Raw genomic sequence first — 22,481 nt, 5'->3', positions numbered from 1 at the left:
TATTTAATTGTAAAATAATTGATCAATATTTATGCTCACTCAGTGTGAAACATGAGCCTGTTTTGATGAAAAAAAAAAGCCAATATCCTGGCAGGAATTGAAGACACACACGAAGCTCTTCTTTAACAGCTGTCTTTCTCAGTTTTTTTTTTTTTTTTTTTTTTTTTTTTTTTTTGCGGTTAGGCTTGAAAAGCTCAGAATTATAAGACGGGGACTTTAGCAATGTCTTCAACCGCATCAGGACCAATCATCTCGCTGACAATGGCTTTGCAGGCAGGTAGTATGTCTCTGCCACATTGTGGGACTTTTTGGATTTAGCAACAAGTTCAGCAACAATGTAACTGGCTTTGTGATGTTTCTCAAAAAAGTTGCCTGTTTCTCTGTGTTTTGATGTAGGCGAACAAAATAGTCTATTGACTTGTTTTGAAGCGACGGGTGTTTCGTTTGGAGATGACATTTAAGCTTGCTTGGCACCATGGTGCTGTTGGATAGCTGCTCATGTCGCGTTCAAGACTGCTCTGATATCTAGCCATCAGCCACATTGCTGTCCTTGACAATGTGTCGGAGTAAAGCACAGGGGGAGGATTGACGGTCATCACATGTGAATAAAATGGAAAGGACATTGGCGTGTATATCGACAATTGACGAGTCTCATCAAATGATGTACAGTAGACGTGCTGGGGTGTGGCCCATATTGTAGCGGACAACAAGGTACCTGATTGCTAGAAATCCTAGCACTTCTTGGATGCGATACAAGCAATACCTCTTTCATCTGCGCACGACCGAAACCCTCTACCCACTCGTTCCTGCAACTCCTCCCGATGAAGTTAAAAAAAACACACAAAAAAAACAAATGTGATATTGGATCATTTCTCGAGGCACACCTGCCAATCTCTAGTGTGCCGCGGCACACCGGTTGAAAAACACTGCCCTAGAGGCCTGGGCCCGGTTGCCCCAGCACACCCCTGAGCTCCGTCCCTGGCGAGTAAATATTATTATTATGTATGAATATTTATATTTTTTGAAAAAATTTCAACCCTGATTGTTTTTTGCATTTTTTGAAATAATAAGGAAAATGGAAAAGAATCGAAAATCAAGTTATTTGTTATTAATTCCATTTTATTTATTATTTACCAACTGTAGACTATTATTGGGGGCCAGAGTGTATTTCTGTTTTTATTCATTATAATTTATTTTTTAACCTTTTATTAATTTATAATTGTATTTATTCATCAAATTATAGATAAAAAATAGTCACTTGCTCTATAAAGGGTTAACCGTTTTCCAGGTGTTTCAATAACATTGTTACATCATTTACAAAAAAATATGCCAATGATACGGAATTATAGCACAACAAAAAACATGTAACACAAGTAAAACATTTACCAAGCTCTTTGCTTGAAAAATATTCAAACGTTTGGGCACTCATAGGTCAAGCACTGCATATGGCCTTCAAAAACACAATGTTCCTAATTTTTTTATATTAATTAAAATTAAAATCAAATATATGGGAGTGACTGTCATTTCAGATCTGCTGCGAGCTCCAGCAGACCACCAGCTGGTCTCTCTCTGGTGAAACAGGAACCAGGAGTTGTTTGCAGGTCTACCAAGTCCAACCAAATGCCTTCTCGCCTTCGGGCACTTCATTAGTATTGCTGGAAGAGGATGTCCGTGGCCTCCTCAAGGAGTTTGTGGACCGGCGGAGCTCCGTGCTTGCCTGCCACCCCACCAGCAGGACATCCTCCACTGAGGGTGTGGCAGGCAGTGTTGAATTTTCTCAGGGCTCATCAGGCATTAATGACATGGATGGCTCGGACACAGAGAGAGCTGATGGAGGTGGTGGAGATTCACTAGCAACAGAGAGGTGTGTAAAACGGTCAAATATCGGAACCACCAACATTTGGATGGCACCCAACCTTCTGTTTGCTCTAGCAGGGAGGCGCCAGAGGGGGAGGATGATCCAGGAGGAGTCAGAGTAAGCGGCGAGCTTGTAAGCCCTGACAGCGGTATGAACACTATCCGCAGCAGCCGCTCTTCCAAGGAGAGCTCCGTGTTCCTCAGCGACGACAGTCCAGTTGCCGAAATGATTGGGTCAGTGGCCGGTGCGGGGGGCCTCCTATTGAGGAACCCCTCTCCTCTGGGGTTGTTGTCTCTCTCGCCTCCTGCGCCGCCCGAGAGAAGGCGGCGTCAGCATTCCAGCAAAAAGAGGAACGACAACATAGATCAGTTTCATTTTGATCCACTCCATCCGCATTATGTCCTTCACAATTCTGCAGGGAAAGCAGACGATGACCGGCAAACAGTGGGAAGCTCCAGCCTGTCAGAGTATGAGGAAGTAAACATGGTTGATTTCTCTAATCACAGTTCTTTGGGCCGCCTGGAAAGTAGGCAATCTTCTCCTGAGCCTGACTGTCAAATCATGGAGATGATGGACACTGTGGTTCCTCCAACTCCGGTCAACAGCCTGGTGGGCGGTCACCCGTCCACCAGTTGTGGTGCCAGGTTCTTCCCTGAGGATGTGGCGGAGAGGATCACCGGCCTGCAGCACAAGGACAGCGTCTCGTCGTCTTTGTCTGAAACTTGGGAGGAGCTTGGCTTCGACACTCCGACTTCTAATGATGCCTGGACTAGAATCAGAGGGTCTGAAAGTCCTCAGAACCTAGAGGAAGTAAGGTGCAAAGAGTCCGATTGTGGACGGCTGAGTAAGGAAGGGAGATCACAGAGGGACTGGAGCATGGAACCACAACTTAGTCTGATCACGGAACAGACAGAAACATGCGACAACTGGAACCCGGATTCTGTAATTGTTGATCAGTGGAACACAGTTAGTGCAGCTGATCTGCAGTTGACACCGCCAGAAGAAGAATTAGATGACAATATTGGTGTCTTTGGAGTCAAAAAAACAACACGTCCGTCGCAGAAAAAGAAAATGGTACTCAACACCTTAACTCCAGAGACATCTAAGGAGGAAAATGACGACGCACAGGGGGGTAAAGCAAGAAGTACGATGCAGACGCTGGATTTCTGGACCTACACAGAACAGAAGGGCTTTCTGAAATCTGATAGCGGAACAACAACTTCCTACCCGGAATCACTTGACATGTGGAATACAACGATCCGGGATGACAGTTTTTCTCCTCTTACGACCCCCGACAATTTGTCTGAAGACTCTGGAAACTTTGGTGCGACCACTCCCAGCATGGTAGGCAGTGCTTCTGTGGAAAGCCCACAGGGTTTTCCCTATGGTGGTATGGAAATGTGGAACACGACAATACAAGAAGACAGCTCTTCATCTGCAAGTCCAGAAGGACCTGGGAATGGAAAACTTGATCAACACCCTGGTTTAGCAGATGCAAAAGATACTCCTAGCAATGAACAGCAGGGAGAAGCAGAAAGAGTAAAACATGGGGAGAATGTCAGATGGACTGATCAAAAGCATAATATCAAAATATTCATAGACGAGGAAGAAGGCAGAATATCAGACAAAGACGACCTTGAGTCAGCAGGGCATCTTCCTGTTCCTCACATGGTCATTTCCACTTCAGACTACGATAATGTAGGAGGCTGCAGTTGGAGCATCTCATCCTCACCTGAGATTCACTGTGACCCTGTTGTGAATATGATACAGCTGGAAGAGCAGTCCAGCCCATTTATAGCTGTGACCAAACCCATAGAAGACAAGACGGAATCCGATGGATGCACTTCAGAGAAAATCTTTCTTTTTGAGGGACAGAGTGACTTGATTTCTGTTGAGAAAACTGAGTCAGTTGAGCTTCGTTCACCGTTTATTCTGGTAGACAATTCTAAAACACTTTCAAAAGGTCCTCAGTCAATTGAGGATTCTTTATCTCGAAGCCCAGGTAGTTCGATGAGTCTTGCGTCCACTAAAGCAGAAAGTTCTGGACCGGTGTCACCATCCAACAGTCTTCCGCCAAGGGTTACTCTCCGGAACCAAGAATGTTCTACAAGAGATGCAATGTCACCCAGCCCTGGCATTGATGGAGACACACTCAAATTTAGCCCAGGCAGTCGAGATGAACTCCGGTCCAATTCCGATGGGGATTCATCATCATGCCTTGAAATGGAATACATTATTGTTCCAGGTACAGCAAAGGCAGATGAGCATGATGTAAAAGAGACTGAAGGACTATCTAAAAGACCAGAAAAGCCTATGGAAACATTTGACATGCTTTCTTATACTGTTTCAGTGCTGAAAGCTCAGAATCAGGAGACTCCTGAGAAAAGTGGACCAACTCAGAATGATCAATCAACCACTGAGGACCAAAATCGCAACCAAGCTACCAGTGAAGCTTTCTGCCATTCAAAATCGAGGCCAACATTAGAAAGTGAAAATGAATTTGAAGAAGGCCACTATGATGATAAATCCAGCGTCTTTGGACGGAGTATATCACCTTCATTGAGACACCCGTCAGATCACTTCCTCAGAACTAGAGAGGAGGTTTATGTCCATTCCCAAATCTCTATGGAAGACTCAGGTTCAGATAGCGGTCACTCGCCTATCAACAACCCAACTTTGCCTGACCCTGACTTTCAAGTCTGGGGGGATCCGTTAGAGAGACAGTCATCGTCATGCAACAGCTCCGCTGCCTCTCACACCAGCTCCTTGGTTAGCACCCCTGCGAGCGAATCGGGCATCCCTCGCGACAAGACCCTTGGATTACCCTTTTCCGGAGATTTAATGGAGGAAGAAAACGAGGAAGGGCAGGAAGAAGAACCTAAAACAGTACCAAGTTCTTACGACTTGTTGAGTTTCACCGAGGAGCTGGTTGAAAGTCGTCCACTGCCATCAAACAGTGGCCCATTCCAAAAAGATTTATTGGACTATTATGGACAATCTGAACGGACTGATGATTGTTTGGTTGGACACCACGACGGAGACTGGTGGGGCTCTCGCCAAAGCTGTTCTCAAAATTTAGAGTAAGTGCTGTTCATCCATTGTCAAATACTTGTTTCTTTCAAGATTGGGGCTGAGATGTAGTAAATAGTATGTACTATGGGTGAGAAGAATGGTACATTCTCAACTGATTACCAGATTCTTTTACGAACTCGTAATGCACTAAGCACTAACAGGTCGGATAAATTCAGAGGCAAGGTTCAAACCCTTTAAACCAGTGGTCTCAAACCGGTCCTCAAAGGGCCGCAGGGGGTACTGGATTTCATTCCAACCAAACGAGACAAATACCTTTTCACCAATCTGGTTTCTTACAAGTGTAATCAGTTGATTGCAATCAGGTGCTGCTTATGTTAGTAGAAACCTCATTGGTCGAACTGTTTGTGCTGGATCTGTTGGAACAAAAACCAGGACCCACTGCGGCCCTTTGTGGAGTCGGTTTGAGACCGCTGCTTTAAACCCTTAAAAAACAACTTATTTTGAAGCTGTTGTTTTTGGCAGTCCTTTTAATTTCCTTATTAGTCCGTCTTTTAGACGGAAATACTCTGAAATAGTCTTAGTCACATTTTAGTCATTTTAAAATGTGTTCGTCTTCGTCTACTTTTTTGTTGATGAAAATTAAGACTAATCTCGTTTTAGTCGACAACTATTCAAAATGTCTTTGTCTGTAAAATTCAAAAGTTTTTGACCAAGTATAATTAAATAAAGGTTTCCAACTATCGAATGAACATTGACAGGCAAGCACATATTGTAGCTTCCACGAGGACAATGCCAACTTCGTGATGATAATACACACTCAGCAGGAAAACAGTACATTACTTTCAGTTAATTATACCCACCTGGACGCCACGAACTTTATGTAAAAAAATTGTCCAAGAATTAAAGAAAACACTCTCTACGCTAAATACTGATGCTAACGCAAATGTTATGCTAGTGTTACGAGTTACGTTTGGTGTGTGATGATCACTCAGCATATAAAGGCATATAAAGGCTAAAGCAACATTGCATATTCTCTCTAAGACTAGAAAACAATCTTACCATATGTTTCTTAACAAGCAAGTCTGGAGCGCAGCCATGCTTGAAGGACTTCCTAAACACAGCTAGGATGCAGGCTGGCTGACTAACTACACATACAGCAATGTTACACATTGTGAACATATGACGGAAAGTATTGCACATTTTTTGTCCTGTTAGACGAAAACTGGCATTCGTCTCATTATGTTTTAGTCTCCCAAGACACGTTTTAGATCTTCTCGTCATCGTCATGAAAAAAATGTTCGTTAACAAGGTATTTTCGTTACCATCATCATTGACGAAAGCAGCAATGTTTATACCATCAAATTAGGTTTAGAATGTGACTAATAAACCGAACACCATGCATCCATTTTTCAGGTTATTCAGAAAAAAAATAATCTCATTTCACTCAGGAACTCCTTTAGAAGCATTTTATACAAAATTATATTGATTCCAGAAATGAACATCAGCATCTTGTCCAATAGCTATTCATTAAGTGATATTAGTAGTAGTAGATAGTATATTTTCTTACTAAGATAACAAAATGAAACCATGTGTTTCAAAACAAGCAAGCCCGGAGCACTTGTGAGTTGGGTGGGCGCAGTACATTACATGAGTGACACAACGGGACACTACTACGATGCAGGCTAACTACACATAAAAATGTTACACATTGTGAACGTGACATGAACTATGGCGCATTTTTGTCTCGTTCTTGTCTTGAGAGAGGGCGTTCGTCTCGTTATGTTTTAGTCTCCCAAGACACATTTTTAGCTTATCGTCTCGTCGTTGTATGAAAAAAATTGTTCGTCGACGAAATAATTTCGTAATGGTCATAGTTGACAAAAACAACACTGGGTGAAGACGACGGTTGCCATGCTAAATGCTAATGCTAACTTGTATGCTAAGCAAACGCTACAAGTTACTTTTAGTGTGTAATGATCACTCAGCACAGACTTTTAAAGGCTAAAGCAACACTGCATATTCTTTGTTGCCAAGATAAGAAAAAAAATCCTACCATCTGTTTCAAAACAAGCAAGATGGAGCCTGCAGAGGGCAACAATGTGTGTGTGTGTTGGGGGGAGCACGTCAAATGAATGACACAACCAAACACAACGACGATGCAGGCTTACTACACATTCAATAAGAAAATGTCATACATTGTGAACATATGACAGAGACTGTCATATTTTTGTCTTGTTAACATCTCGTCAGACGAAAACTGGCCTTCGCTCGTTATATTTAGTCTTTTGACACGTTTTCAGCTTGTAATCGTCACGTTGTCATGAAAAACATTGCTCTTCGAGAGAACATTATCATTATCATCGTTGACGAAAACAAAACGAAAGTTAATTTTGGGGGCAAGGAAATGAAATGCATGTAGCATTTGGCAAGGATGAATTGTTTAACATTTTGTTCATGATCATCATAAATTCTAATCCAAACATTATTAGCCATTTTTTTTTCTCTCTTTTAAAAAAAAATTTTTTTAGATATCATAATATCGCATTTTAGTTATACACCGTCAAGCTGTCATCCAGGTCTCTTAGTGTGTGTTTATAAATGTGTTTACACCTCATTGAATATGCATTTCCTGCCCCGCTGCAGCAGGAGCCCTGCAACAGCAAACAACTCCACTTGCACCATATGAGCCATGTGCGCAGTTTTTACTCAATTTGTGTGTTGGGAATTTAAAGTGTTTGTGTTTTAGGGTTTTACTTGTTTAGACCGCTAGCAGCAACATTGGTTGACCATGAAATGCAGATATATAAAATTTGGTCGGGATGTATAAAAACGGGAAGAATCCATGCACAAAAAAACACTGGAAAGCTCTTGTTATTTTAGTCACTCCAAGGGTCCTTCAAACACAGATTCAATTGAAAATATATATATATTTTTTTTTAAATCATAACACGTGAGCGTAGTATGATGGCAAAGTTAACTTAATCTGTCTCACATTTTCCAGATGCCAAAATACCACATCACAATTCTTACCCCATCCGGCAAATCGCCAATGGACAACAGCTCACGGTCCTTCTCCAACTGGTTACAATTACCACCACATTGACCAAAGGACGGGAAACCATGAAGCCTGTGAGCCTCCAAGGAATGCCTCAGGTGTCTACGCTGAGTTTTCAACTCAGGTCCCGCTTGCAGACTTTGCAGCCGGGAGGGATGATAGCTACTTCGAACCTTGTCACGGCGACTATAAACACTCTGCTCTGGACGATCATGTCCAGTATGTTCCTGAGGGATACGACCACTTCCTCACGTCCAGGTCAGTTTTGCTGAAAAGTCAGGGCTTTCCCTCAAACGAATGTTTTGTAGATGAAAAATACATAAATGTTTCACCTTGTAGAGTTCCTCCCAGAAAACTCGCAAAGCCTGTTGGTAGAGAAGCCCACTGACATATCTTTGGGAAAAAAAAAAAAAATTGTCTACAAACAAAAAGATATAATTTGCATTCACTTAAATAAAATCCTAGCAAAACTTAAAACAATCCTTCTCACTTTTAAAAGTAAAATTAATAAAGTACAAACATGGCCAAGTAAATCATCAAAGGCTTAATAAAGATGTGTTGAGTGACCTTGGACTTAGGATCAGTACAAGCAATCTAATCGCATGATAATCACTTGACTTAACTGACATTAAACAAATGTATACCTACTTAAACTACTACTTACCTACATAAGCTTTCATAGCAGAGAAATTTCACCGCACTAAACAGGAATTGTTAGTGCAATGGCAATGAGCTGGGAAGAAGTTTCATCACATATCAACCTTAATGTTGCTAGTGCACAGTAAATTGTATCACCAGACTTTCTTTTTGCAGCACTGTATTAGCCCGGCAGGGGGCAAGAAAAGTGAACCACCAGGCTTATAAAGCACTGGGAGAAACCCTGTCTGTGAGTTAATATGATGTCACTGTCACTCAAATATTGACCATGATAAGTAAGGGTGTAACGGTACATGTAATAGTATTGAACCATTTCTGTACGTGGTAGTCGGTTCGGAACGGACGCGTACCGAACAAGTTTTTGACATAATATAACCCTTACTTTTCGTGGCTGTGAGTCGATCGGGTTACAGTTTCTTTGTGTAGATTATATTTACTCCGTCTTCTCTACTATAATGAGGACCAACACTGTAGGACAGTCCAGAAACGTCAAAAGGTGCGACAACGTGGCCGCCGCGAGAACGCAGTGAAACGCGGGCGTTAGAGTCAATCAGCCAATGCACACCAGTCGCAGTGCGGCCGCGTGTTTGATGCGTCCCAGAAGCGGGTCAACGCGACGCACGCGAAAACAACGGCAGAGTTTATTATTTGACGTGAGACGCGGCCCTCCTGCGTCAATACTACTAGCTTGGATCGGGCCAGAAGTCACTCGTGTAATAATACGGTGGATCCGGTCGATTTTCAAACTAATATGCAATCGTAACCTACTTTTTCAGTCCATCAGATCTCTTGAGTCGTCGATCGAGGCACAGTTGACTTGTCTTTGTTGATTTACGGCTGTCTTCTCTGCTATAATAATAACCAACACGGCTCCGTGTTCAATACAAAGCCCTCCTACCTCAACATAACAAGTAGGAACTAATATTCACATAGGAACTGAAGTTATACAATATAAATGAATAATACATCACATTTGTAAAATATAAACACATAATAAAATAAATAATTTAAATAAAATAAATTGAAATGAGCTAAAACACCTGTAATTAAATAATAAGAATAATACACACATCATGCTTACACAATTAAATTTCTGTGTGGCGCTTTAACTTGAGAAAATCCACTAATAAAGCTTTTGAAAACCTTTCATAAGAAAAAAAAATGTTTCATTGAGGCATTTCATTTGTTAAATACATGTTAAAATCTTTGTCATTGGGATTGCTTTTCTCTTTAGCACAGGACTTCTTTTTTCTTCTTTCTTTAGAAAGAAAGCTGACCAATACGCGGGGTCTGAAAGGTAAATTGTTGTTGGATTATCTTTAAATACCCGCTACTTTTTGAGCAGAATTCTAGCTTTGTATAGGCTAATGTTCCTATTGTTGAAAGCACAAAAGTGTGTAATAAACAACTAGCACATTCATATTTTGCATTTTGTTTTTATACTGTACCGAAAATGAACCGAACCGTGACCTCAAAACCGTGGTATGTACCGAACCGAGATTTTTGTGTACCGTTACACCCCTAATGAGAAGTGTTGCTTGCGGGAGGCAGAGTATTCACTGCTACTAATTTTGGGTAATTTTTACTGCAAATTTGAATGAAATGTTTATCAGATCTATATTTTCTTAAATGTTTGTTGCATTTTGTGTTTAAAACTACCAAAAAAAAAAAAAAAAAAAAACCCAAAAAAAGACAACAGGAAAAAAGCTCAAGAGAAAAAATAATGAACTGAGATCAGACGATAGGAAAAAAAAAAATCTTGATCTTTTCTGGCCAGATTGCCTAGCCCTAATGTATACAATATATATACACTTGGGTGCAGTAAACATGTAGGCTGCGGTATATACTGTATTTTATGGACTAAAGAGGTTTTTCACGTGACGTCGGTGCACTTCTGCCAAAAAGGTAACGGCCATCTTGGACCTGACGCCATGCTTGTCGCTTGTATACACGCCGTAGCTTTGCAAGGCTACGTTTAAACTTTTAAGTGGCGATCTCCTTTCAAATTACCGTAGATATGCCGCGACAAAGTATGAAATGTGAAGTACTGCGTAGCATTTCACTGCACAAATTTGATGGAGAACTGCACTTTTACCGGATCCCAAAAGAGAAGGAGCGATGTGGAAAATGGCTGGCTGCCATTGAACGGGTAAACTTCTTCCTATCTGAGAGTTCGAGGCTCTTTGACGCCCATTTCATATGAGGTATGCAAATTTATTATTATCATTTTTAATTATGCTAACGTTTGAGTGTGTTTGGGCGTGTTTGGCTGCTGGGCCAAGCTACCACTCAGCTAGGGAAGATGCTTCAAAAGAAAGCCTCACACTTCTGCGTGCAGAAATAAATAAATCTGACTGCGGCCATGTCTACACGTAGCAGGGTATTTGGCAAAAAAGAACTCTTTCTATGGTTTGGCCTATAATCCACACACATATTTAAACAAGGGTTCTTGAAAACTGCAGGCAGAGTTAAGATTCACGAATTCTGCGTTTGTGACGCCATCATGTGGACACTAATAATCGAAGATTTAACTGTGGAAACGTCACTGACTGCGACAAACTTTGTCCCTACGTCGCACATGAGACCGATGTTTACATTTGGAGTAAATTAGACAGATGCTTTTTTTGCTTCCATTTATTTACAAACTCTTGCAATGCTTCATATTGAAGAACACATGCAAAGAAAGGATTGTAGTATTATGGAAAATTATTTTTCACCCATTGTTATGGATGTACTTAAAACTGAAGGAATGCGGTTGGCTGTGGAAGCGTTCATTTTTCTACAAACATGCTGGTGTGGACGTAATTATTTTTTCCCGACGTATTAGGGCAGGATCCTCGGTTTTAAAAAACCCTGCTCGGTGAAGACATGGCCAAAGAATGGCTTTGATATAAAGTTATGCGTGCCCTCGAGTGTAGTAATGTAATTCACTAACTTATGGGAATTTAGCATGTTTTTATTTCTTGTTTGTTTTTCAGTGCAGGAGAGAAAAGCAACAATCCTCTGTCACCCCATAGACTTAATAATATATTGACATGACGGGGAGCACAGGGTCGAGCCGTAGGCCTATTTTCAAAAACTTCAAATTCAAATATTTTCATACCCAAAGCTGCTACCGGCCTAAAACCAAAAAGGGCAACTGCCTTTGGAGCCTTTTTTTAATTGGCTAAAGCCTTACAATCCCTCTCCCTACGATTAGATATATCATGGGAAGTAATGTGGAGAGGCAAGGTAGCAATTGATCTTTTTCTTAACACCTTATGTTATTTCCCAACGCAGAGAAGATATATCAATTGGTAGCACTACGCACAGTCATGGTTCCACTTCCCATCATGCATTTAGGCATGGCTACAGTATCATTTACTGAAAGCTCAACAAATACACTAGATGGCAATATTTAGTCACAGTATACAAAGTCACAAGTCTTTCTATCCGTGGATCCCTCTCACAGAAAGAATGTTAATAATGTAAATGCCATCTTGAGGATTTATTGTCATAATAAACAAATACAGTACTTATGTACTGTATGTTGAATCTATATATTCGTCCGAGTTTTATTCATTTTTTTGATTGGAATTGAATCGGGAGCAAAAAAAAAGCAAGAGGATCGGGAAATATCGGGATCGGCAGATACTCAAACTAAAACGATCGGGATCGGATCGGGAGCAAAAAAACAGTTAAAAGCAAAAAAAAAAAAACAAAAAAAAAAAAAACGTGCAAGTAGCATTTATTTTACGTAAATATATCGAAGGACGATACTAGTCCGTAGCAGTTATTTCTCCCGTTGATTTTTTTCACAACGTTTCAAAATGCATGCATGGTACGAAAAATATAATAATTACCTTGAATCCTCGAACAAATCACTCCTGAGACAATCATTCCTGTTTGTATGCAGTACAGCTATCGTACTTTTTTTAACCTAAATCCGGTGCTACATCGCTGCATGTGATCGACTGCTAATAAATGAAGTGGAGTGTGTGACCCTTCGGGATGGCGTGACGCAGTGAATGGCAAATATGTCAATAAATTATGAAGTGTGTGTTCACTCGATAACGTGCCATCTATCTTTAGATATGTGAAGACTACAGAGAAAGAAAAGGCGGGTGTATTGCAGAACTTCAACCGACGCCAGCAAATGAAGAAGCACATGCGGGAGACTGCGGCCGTTCCTGATGTTATCATTGTGTTCGTCCCTCATGTAAAATTCAAATGATGGCCATTCTAATAAATAACACTATATGAAATAATAGTATATACAGATTAAAAAGTAATTGAATGGTCAATAGTGCATTTTTATGATAGTTTCCAGCGGTGTAAAGTGGACCAATTCAAAATACTGTATAGACCGTCCCATGCATTTCATATTCCCTGTCTGGCGACAAGTGTGCATGCATTTCTAGTGTAGTGTGTAGATGAAAAAATCACTGACCTGACTGACGACGATGTAAACATCTGACGTGTTTTTCGCCAATAAAAGCTTGACGAATCCTACTACGAAGTGTTTCTAGCCTTCAAGGCATTTAAAGGCTTTTAAAGTTTGGTAGGTGTAAGTACTCCTCATGTTTACCAGGTAATTATATAGAGTATGCCTGGGTAATCTAAACGTGGCAGCTCGAAAGCTAACATAATGTCCTGTCTCGATTTACAGCTGGTAACGGTTGTATTTTTAAGATATTTCCATATTTGCGTGTGTGAAACGACTCCACCAGAAGGTTCAAGAGGGAGGAATGTTTACTACATCTGGGCGGAAACACGTCATCATTCACATGACGGTGAAAAATCTCTAAGTCGCACTTTTTTTTGTCATTGTTTGGCTAGGCCTGCGACTTATACTCGGGTGCGACTTATATATTGATACTGTACTTATACTCGAGGCTTGCCCTCTATTTCGAGTTGTTGCAATTGTTCAAAACTGATACTGAAGATGAAGACTTCAATGGATTTGGTAGAAAGTTTGGTTGGTTTGTTGTTATCTGAATAACTGTTAATATGTCAACAGATACCTATTTATGACTTCGTTCTCTGTTTTATTCCCACTATAATGTATAACATCTGTGCTTGGTCTCTGATGAAATAAAACGACCTCCCGAAAAGTAGACCTTTACTCCAGGGCGACGTTTTATTTTCCCCTCATCATTGTGTATTTTGGCTGGTGCGACTTATACTTGGGTTCGACTTAATAGTCCAAATTAAAATACAGTATATACAATGTGGGTACAGTAAACATGTACGCTACAGTAACTATTTAAACTACAGTGGTGCCAAGCATTAAATTTGCTGTAATGTCCTTAGATTACCTGTCTTAATAATGCTTTGTCGCCTCCTAGTGGACCTAACTGTAACTCGTTTGTTAGGTTCCAGCTCATTCTACAGATATTATCATATGACCACTCAAGCTCATAGCAAACATGGAGTACAAAAGACAAGCTAACTCCAGCAGTTATTGCTTGCTATTTCATCTAGCTGTTTGTGCCCTGAAAAAGTTATATTCCTACTTTGCTTCATATACACGAACTAAGTGAAGCACATTATGGTGTGTTTAAATTTATAGTCAAACATGTTTACATTATCTCATTGCTGCGAGTGGGAATTATCTATTACAGTGCGTATTTCGTTTGATGAATATTTTTTCGTAACATGAAGTGAAAAAGCATCGGGGGGAAAAAAAAATTAAAATAATGTTTTCGTATTCTTTTGTATACAGAAGCTTTCAAATCTCGAGGTACCACTGTATAGTGTATATTTTAGAACTATCAGTATATTATGTACACTGTACTGTATGTACATGATGATTTTCAGTTTGTCCCTGGCATGTGTCTGAGTGCAATGCAGTTTTAATGATGACTGCTCATTAACAGTTGCATCACTTGGCCCCCACTTTGTAATTCCGATGACCCGCCCCCTTTCGTCTTTTCGGAACGCGGCCCTCCCCCGTCTGTCTTTGTGTGTGTGTGTCTGTGAGTCTGTCATTGTGATGGCCATGTGACCCGTTGGCAGAGAAGCTGCTTCATGCTAAGGTAGGTGTGTAAATATGATGCGATTGCGTGTCCAAGTTTCTTCTTTATACTCTTTTGTTATCGGGCGTTATGCTAATGAAGTGCAGAGAGATGCTATGTTGAAAGGGGGAGGGGAGGGATAACACTGTCCCGTATTGTTCCCCTCGTCCCACACGTGCATGAAGACTTACTTCATTTATTCAAAAATGTCTCTGCCGGTAGCTCGATTATGTTTTTGTTACTTGGCTTTTGTGGTGTCTTTTTGTGTATGCTGGTCCTAGTAACAGCAGTGGTCTTATATGTGATTAATTGTGTTTCTTTGGCTCGGCGCAGGAGAGAACACCACGAGGACCAGTACAAGGACCAACCGGCAGCGGAGACGGCGATGACAACGATGATGATGATGCAGAGGGCCTCCAGCGAGGAGGCTGAGGATACAGAAAACCGGGAAGGTAAAGAAAACAGTAGCATACTTAAGTTCATTACAGAATTTGAAAAAAAAACTATGGTACTGTCCCTTTTATCCTTAATAGGGCACTTATTTGACTCACCTCCTGCCATTGACAGTGTTGGATGTCCAATCCATTTTGACTGGGAGGATTGCCAGTCTTATAAAAGATGAGCATTCACAACCATTCCTCGAAGTTTAAATGAAATGGACGTTGTCAATGGCAGGAGATGAGTTAAATACTCTGACGTTGGAAAAAAAAGTGCTATTGCGTGCTATAAGCAGACTGTATTTCTGATTTTGATTTTTAAAAGTTTTGTCTCGATTACTAGAATTAATCAAATTAATTAGAGGCTGTGTAATTAATTTAATTTTTAATTACATAAAAATGAGTTCCGCCAATTTTTTTTTTCTTTAATCTGTGACGATTTTAGTGCAATTAATTGCATTTCAATACAAAATAGTAGAAAAAAATACCTCAAAATACTTTTGGAGTGCCATTATAAGACATTTAAATGGTAACAAAACAAAGTACATGTGTACATCTTCCTTCTATAAATGGTCATTTTAGAGGTCTAAAACTCCCAAGTACCCTTGGTAAAATTAGATTGTACCTTCCTTAGGTGGTCCCTGACCTTTTTTTCACCACAGATCGATTTCCTTTGGAGACATTTTTAGACGTACTTTATCAATTAGCAGGCCAAAAGTTTCCTGGGTTTCCTAAATTATGTAGGGACTCAGCCGAGGTAATGTAAGTTTACAGTTCTGAAAAACTTTGTATTGCTTGTGATGTTTGAAGGCTTCGTGAATGTAACGCAACCCGTGATTAAAATGCATTAATTTTCTTAACTTTTAAATTCTTGTGTAGTTAATTAATCGTTATCCATGTATTAAAGTCCCACCCCTATTTTTTTTTTTTTTTTTGTACGTAAGCCAAGATTGTGAGTTGCACTGTAATTCCTTCAAGTTATGTCACCTCCTACTGACCCCACCATAAGACCTTTTAAATGACTTCTCAGCTCCAAACAGAAATAATGTCAAAGTATGGTTGTGTCATTCCTGTTATGAATTTTACTGTCCATGCATGCTCTCCTGCGAAGTTAATGGCGGAGGCCTTACCGACTCATGTAGTGTGGAACAATGAGAGGTTAGTCCCACATGAATATAAATGACTTTGATTTTTGTTGTGGAAATGTTTGAGAACGGGATTTTATATCATATGATGTAGCTAATGAGTAGATTTATTGGGTGGCTGATAACATTGGCCGATAAAAGCATTTGAATTGATATAGGAAACTGTCAGCATTGCTTTTGTCACCAAATGTATCTTAACATTAATGTACAAGCTTTGTATATTGGATAGTCACAGTTTAGCACAGTTGCTAGCTTAGAATGGCCTCTACTGTATGTCTTCAAACTATGATGCTTAGGATTAGTGAAGTGAGCAAAGACCATTTTCATTCATGGTGTATAAATAAAATAAATAAATGAGAAATAATCAATTATAAACTCATCACATATAACTAATGTGTTACCAAAAAGAACACATCATTTATGATTAAAGACCAGCAGAATGCATCTTGTGAATTGTCACTCATTGGCATTGTCGCCTGAAATTGTACTACTTTGTCGCCCCCTAGTAGTGCGTTGGGGCAACTAGTGTAAAGGTAATTTCTTTAAGAATTATTAGTTTTGGCTCATTTTATGTCATGTCCATGACCGAATATATCTGGATCGGTTTGATATCGTATTGGATTTGTGGAGTTGGACAACATCGGTATATCTGTTAAAAATTCAATATTGGACGAATTTACAAATAGGCATATTTGCTCCTTTACGGCAGACCCACCTTCCTCTGCAGACGTGTCAGCGGGCTCCAGTCAGAGGCGTAAGTTGGTGGCGCCGCCCATGAACGTCTCATTGGAGCACAGTGAAGGCTCCCTGCTCTCTGAGGACGCCCTGGACACTGACGAGGAGGAGGCGGCTCTGGACACTGGAGACGACCTGGACGTGGACATCGAGGAGCTGGACACGTCTGAGGAGGAGCGCGACACTACTGTTCCTCCGTCGGGAGACGGCGAGGGGCATGAGGACGGTCGACTATGGAGGAGCGTGGTGATTGGCGAGCAGGAACATCGCATTGACATGAAGTGCATTGAGGCGTACAAAAGGGTCATCTCGCACGGAGGTAGAAGCACACATGTAGCGGAAACCTCTTGACACTTCCCTTGTGAAAACTTGTGTTTTCTCTGACAGGGTATTACGCCGAGCAGAATGCCATTATTGTGTTTGCGGCCTGCTTCCTGCCTGACAGCGACTGTGACAGTTACAACTATGTCATGGAAAACCTCTTCTTGTGAGTAAAATGCAACTTTATTCCTACAAAATAAACACTACCATTACCAATGCTCTTTTCAACTATTTATTAGAAGTGTAAAATGAAATTAGGTGCAAAATACTATTCATATTTAACACTTTATGGGGCAAGTGATTATGTTTGGTAATATTTTTTTTATTAATAGTACCGTATTGGCCCGAATATAAGACGACCTGATTATATGACGACCACCTCTTTTTCAAGATTCAAGTTTGAAAAAAGACTTTGAACACTAAATTAATTTTTATACAGAAAATAATTACAGTACATCTGAAACAAATGATTATAACAATATATTTGAGAGAAAAAGCATGTTATTTTGCCTCATTCAAATCGTAATATCTAAACATTTAAATATGTAAACTAAAGTGCAATCACATTTGTAAATGAATGGCTTCTGGTTTTTGAAATGTAAATAAACCAACCTATTGTGATAAAACAACAAAATTGCAATAACTGCATTAACCATCAAAGTGAAGTCTAACTGTAACTGTAGTCTTGAAAACAAATCTGAATAAGGAAAAACATTGCAATAAAATAATGCAAACTGGTTAAACTTGAGAGTAGCTGAGATCTGTCATGACAGAACATAGCTTCAATGATATCTGGCACCATCTAGCGTCGTGAATGGGTATAATGTCTAGACCGCGAATATAAGACGACCCCTACTTTTTCAGTCTTATTTCAATGCAAAAAAACACCGTCTTATATTCGGGTACTAATTATTAAGTATTTATTTATAGATGGATGGATGGACAGACAGATTTTATAAACATATAAAATTACACTTGCCAATTATTGTCTAAGTTTTGTTAGCTGATTTATGATCATTTGAATGTGCCAAATCCAAAAATTGTCGCGTATTGATCCAAGTGCCCACTTATCTTAGCTGCTATGATGCCTGACAGGAGCTTCCACGTTGTGGAGAGACAGGATATCGACTGATAGTTGGATGGGACAGGACTCTTCTGGGGGTATTTTTGGATCAGAACTGTTAAATTTTTAATTATATTAAAGCTTTGACAGGGTATATCCTATAAGTATATTAAATATTATTGGATAATATCAACATCGTCTTTTTCATTATCGGTTATGGGCCAATATGTATGTTTCCTTCAAAGTGAATGTAGAAGCCTTTTGCCGTTGTACAAGGGCTGGTCACAGCTTAACACAGCAAGTACGCTTATTGATATAGTGGTGCAATATAGGCACTTTTTCTTGTAACTTCAGTTGAAGTTGTTCTTTTAATTTTCACATTATGATTATTTGGAAAACCTTAAAGTTATTACATTTATCGTTATTAAAGCATCCATAGGGGCATCACAATACAATTAGCCATAATATATTAAATCCACAACTGCATATCGGTATCTGTTTGATATCGGTATCAGATTTTGACTCTCTGAACTACGCTAATGTACTTAACTCGATTAATGTCTATTATTTAGTTTGCAAAAAAATATTTTATAATTTATCATTGATGTATACTTTTCGAAAAAGATTTTTCTCCAAAACCTGCTTTGAATGAGAAATATTAACGAAAATCAACTGATGATGTCACCAAAATGTAATCGGCTCAGTCAGAAGATAATTTTTAAAAATCAAATTAGCGTAAATATCCGACCTGATTGAGAGAAACCGTTGTCATTTTTTGATTCAGTGGTACAAATATACCCAAATTCAGTTGAAAAAACACAGACAACTTTCCCACACTAGGAGCCTTTGTTGCAAACTCAATGAGGCTGTGGTAGACCACCCTTGAGGCCAACTTTGAGCCAATTGTGCAAGTCTCGATCAATGTGACATGTATCAAGGAGATGCCCAATCCCCACTGTGGTTCTGCATAGGCCTGAAACCCCTCAACCAATTGATAAACAAAACTGGCTATGGGTACCGACTTAAGAATGAGGCCACAGTCAGTCACCTCCTCTACATGAATGACATCAAGCTGTATTCTAAGAGCAAGCAAGACATTGATCCACTGGTTCTTACCACCACGATCTACAGCGGGGACATTGGAATGTCATTCGGAATGGAGAAATTTGGCTGAATGGTGACAAAGAGAGGGAAGGTAGTCCAGCCAGAGGGGGTTGCACTTCCAGAGGGCAGGATAGTAGATGTCAAGGAGAGCTACAAGTACCTTGGAATACCACAGGTATTGGAGGTACCACAAGTATCTGTAACGATTAAGGCAGGTCCGGAGAAGTCAGTTCAATAGCAAGAACAGGATCCAAGCAATTAACAGCTATGCCGTACGGATACCCAGCAGGCATAATAAGCTGACCCAAAGGAGGAGGATCAGACCACAGATATGAAAACATGGAAGCTGCTCACCATGCACGGAGGGTTCCACCCGAACTCCAGTATCCAGAGGCTATACACTAAGCGCAAGGAGGGACGCCGAGGGTCAGTGATTATCAGGACCACTATCCAAGACGAAACATCCAAGCTCCACCAGTACATCACAAAGATGGCCCTAAGAGATGAAGCACTTAATGAATCTCTCAGGCACTAGAAAATGGAAGACCTCTGCATGGGATGTACCTCCGACAGATAACTGAAGTGGCAGACCTGAACAACTCCTACCAATGGTTAGACAGAGTCTGACATCATGGCAGCACAGGAGCAGGCCTTAAGCACCAGAGCAATAGAGGCCCAGATTACCAAAGCAGGCAGGATCCCAGATGCAGGCTGTGCAAAGAGGCCCCTGAAACGGTCCAACACATAATAGCAGGGTGTAAGATACTGGTAGGAAAAGAATACATGGAACGCCATAACCAAGTAGCCGGTATAGTGTAAAGAAACATTTGTGCAGAGTATGGAAAGGAGACCCCTAGATCACAATGGGAAACACCTCCCAAGGTGGTGGAAAATGAGAGGGCTAAGATCCTGTGGGACTTCCGGATACAGACTGATAAGATGGTCTTGGCCAACCAACGGGAATCGTAATCATGGATAAGCAGCAGATAATCACAGTCATTGTGATCGATGTAGCCATCCCCAATGATGGCAATATCAGGAAAATCGAACACAAGAAACTAGAGAAACACCATGGGTCAAGGAGGAGCTGGAGAGAACCTGGAAGGTGAAAGCGACAGCGGTGCCTGTGGTCATAAGAGCACTGGGGGCCGTGTCCCGCACACTGGAGATGTGGCTCCAGCAGATACCTGGATAAACTTCCGACATCTCTGGCCAGAAGAGCGCAGTCCTAGGAACAGCAGCCTCTGGTAGAGGACCTGAGCTTGAGATGAACAGCCACCCACCGTACCGGGGGGGGCGAGGAGAGGGATGAGTTTATCTCTCTCTCTCTCTCTCTCTCTCTCAAGGACATTCGACATATTTATTTAAAATAAATGCTAACTGCTACTTTTTATTTTTAACCAAGAATCAAGACTGTTTTTACGTCCATATCTATAAAGATTTAAGGGATTTGCACATTTATTCATAAGAATTTAAATGTAAAAAGCTCTTTGGTCTTGCTTTGTTGGTCTTTGGTCAGCTTTGACAGAGATAGGCCCCCTATTAATCGGCCTCGTGTCCCGTCAATACCATTATGAAGGCCATGATAGATAAATAGATACAGTGCTGCTCAAAAGTTTGTGAACCCCCTCAACATTTTGGAATTTTCTATTATTTCAACCTGATTTCCTAATCAATCAATTCAGTAGTTTTTTTGTTTGTTTTTTTAACAGTTGTGTTGTCGAGACTAAATTAAAAAGAGTTTTCATCAACTGATGTAGGTGCAAAATTGAACTGTTTGGTCACAACCAAAACCGCCATGTCTGGCGAAAAGTCAACACTGCATACCACCAAAAGAACCTTCTCCCAACAGTGAAGCATGGAGGTGGGAATGTCAAGATCTGGGCTTGCTTTTCATCCTCAGGACCTGGACAACTCCACATAGTCCAGGGAATCATGAATTCTGAGGAATATTGTCAAATCCTAGAACATAACCTGACGCCATCTGTTTTGAAGTTAAAGCTTGGCAGAAGGTGGATCATGCAACATGATAATGATCCAAAGCATTCCAGCAATACAACCAAGGAATGGCTGAAAAAGAAGAAGATTCGTGTTCTGGACTGGCCCAGTCAAAGTCCTGACCTAAATCCCATTGAAATGCTGTGGCGGGACCTGAAGCGAGCAGTTCATGCCAGACGCCCATCAAACCTCTCTCAACTGACTGCGTTCTGCAAGGAAGAATGGGCAAAAATCCCCCAAAGTAGATGTGAGAGGCTGATTAGTCACTACAGAAACCGTTTGGTTGAGGTAATCTCTGCAAAAGGAGGCGCAATATCCTATTAACTGAAGGGGTTCACATACTTTTGCACACATGATATCTGAGTTTTTCTTAAATCAACCACTTTTGTTAAATAAAGAATGACAATATAACTATTTCTTTTGTTTCAGTCCATTATTTGGAATGTCAGTATTGTGGATTTGGGTATAACTTAACATTTAATAAGGTTATTTTAGTTTTTTTTACAAAAAATCTGACCATCGCTGTGGGGTTCACAAACTTTTGAGCAGCACTGTATATTAGGAAAAAATAAAATCATGTATTCATCAAATGTTAATGAAAACAATTACTCTCAATAACGCTCGAAAGTAGATTTATTTTATTTTTAAACTTAATAGAATTTAATTCATAGACGACGATTAAGGTCCAATTTATTTAAACTAGAAGGACTGTCCATTTTGACTGGGAGGCTTGGCAGGGAATGATTGCTGCAAGCCCTCTCAGTCAAAATGGATGGATGTCAATGGCATTCAATGAGTTCGATGATTGCCTCACAAAGGGTTAAATATTTTGACTGTAGGTACGTCATAAGCACTTTGGAGCTAATGGTGGCAGAGGACTACATGATTGTCTACCTGAATGGCGCCACACCTCGTCGCAGGATGCCAGGCTTCACTTGGATGAAGAAGTGCTACCAGATGATTGACAGAAGGTGACCGGCCATTTTAAAGTTAAAAGCTGAATGTATTTGAAAAAATCAATACAAACAAAACACTTTATATCCCTTTATTATGCCATCCCTGTTTCCGTATTCCCAGAG

At 40.4% G+C, this 22,481-nt stretch overlaps 1 protein-coding gene across 3 annotated transcripts in view; it reads left to right on the top strand.

The window, feature by feature from the left end:
- LOC130912954 (uncharacterized) overlaps positions 1-22,481 on the top strand; it is a 101,322-nt gene that overhangs the window by 44,818 nt on the left and 34,023 nt on the right. For all 3 annotated transcript variants that reach the window (XM_057831142.1, XM_057831141.1, XM_057831140.1), the window contains 7 exons: positions 1,530-1,864; positions 1,936-4,938; positions 7,893-8,204; positions 14,933-15,051; positions 16,891-17,235; positions 17,304-17,403; positions 22,242-22,373. In XM_057831142.1, coding sequence (XP_057687125.1) covers positions 1,530-1,864; positions 1,936-4,938; positions 7,893-8,204; positions 14,933-15,051; positions 16,891-17,235; positions 17,304-17,403; positions 22,242-22,373 — 4,346 coding nt within the window. The remainder of the gene's footprint in view (positions 1-1,529; positions 1,865-1,935; positions 4,939-7,892; positions 8,205-14,932; positions 15,052-16,890; positions 17,236-17,303; positions 17,404-22,241; positions 22,374-22,481) is intronic.

The sequence above is a fragment of the Corythoichthys intestinalis genome, chromosome 3, assembly GCF_030265065.1.
Source record: "Corythoichthys intestinalis isolate RoL2023-P3 chromosome 3, ASM3026506v1, whole genome shotgun sequence".
Classification (NCBI taxonomy): Eukaryota; Metazoa; Chordata; class Actinopteri; order Syngnathiformes; family Syngnathidae; genus Corythoichthys; species Corythoichthys intestinalis.
This window is presented reverse-complemented; position numbering and strand designations above follow the sequence as displayed.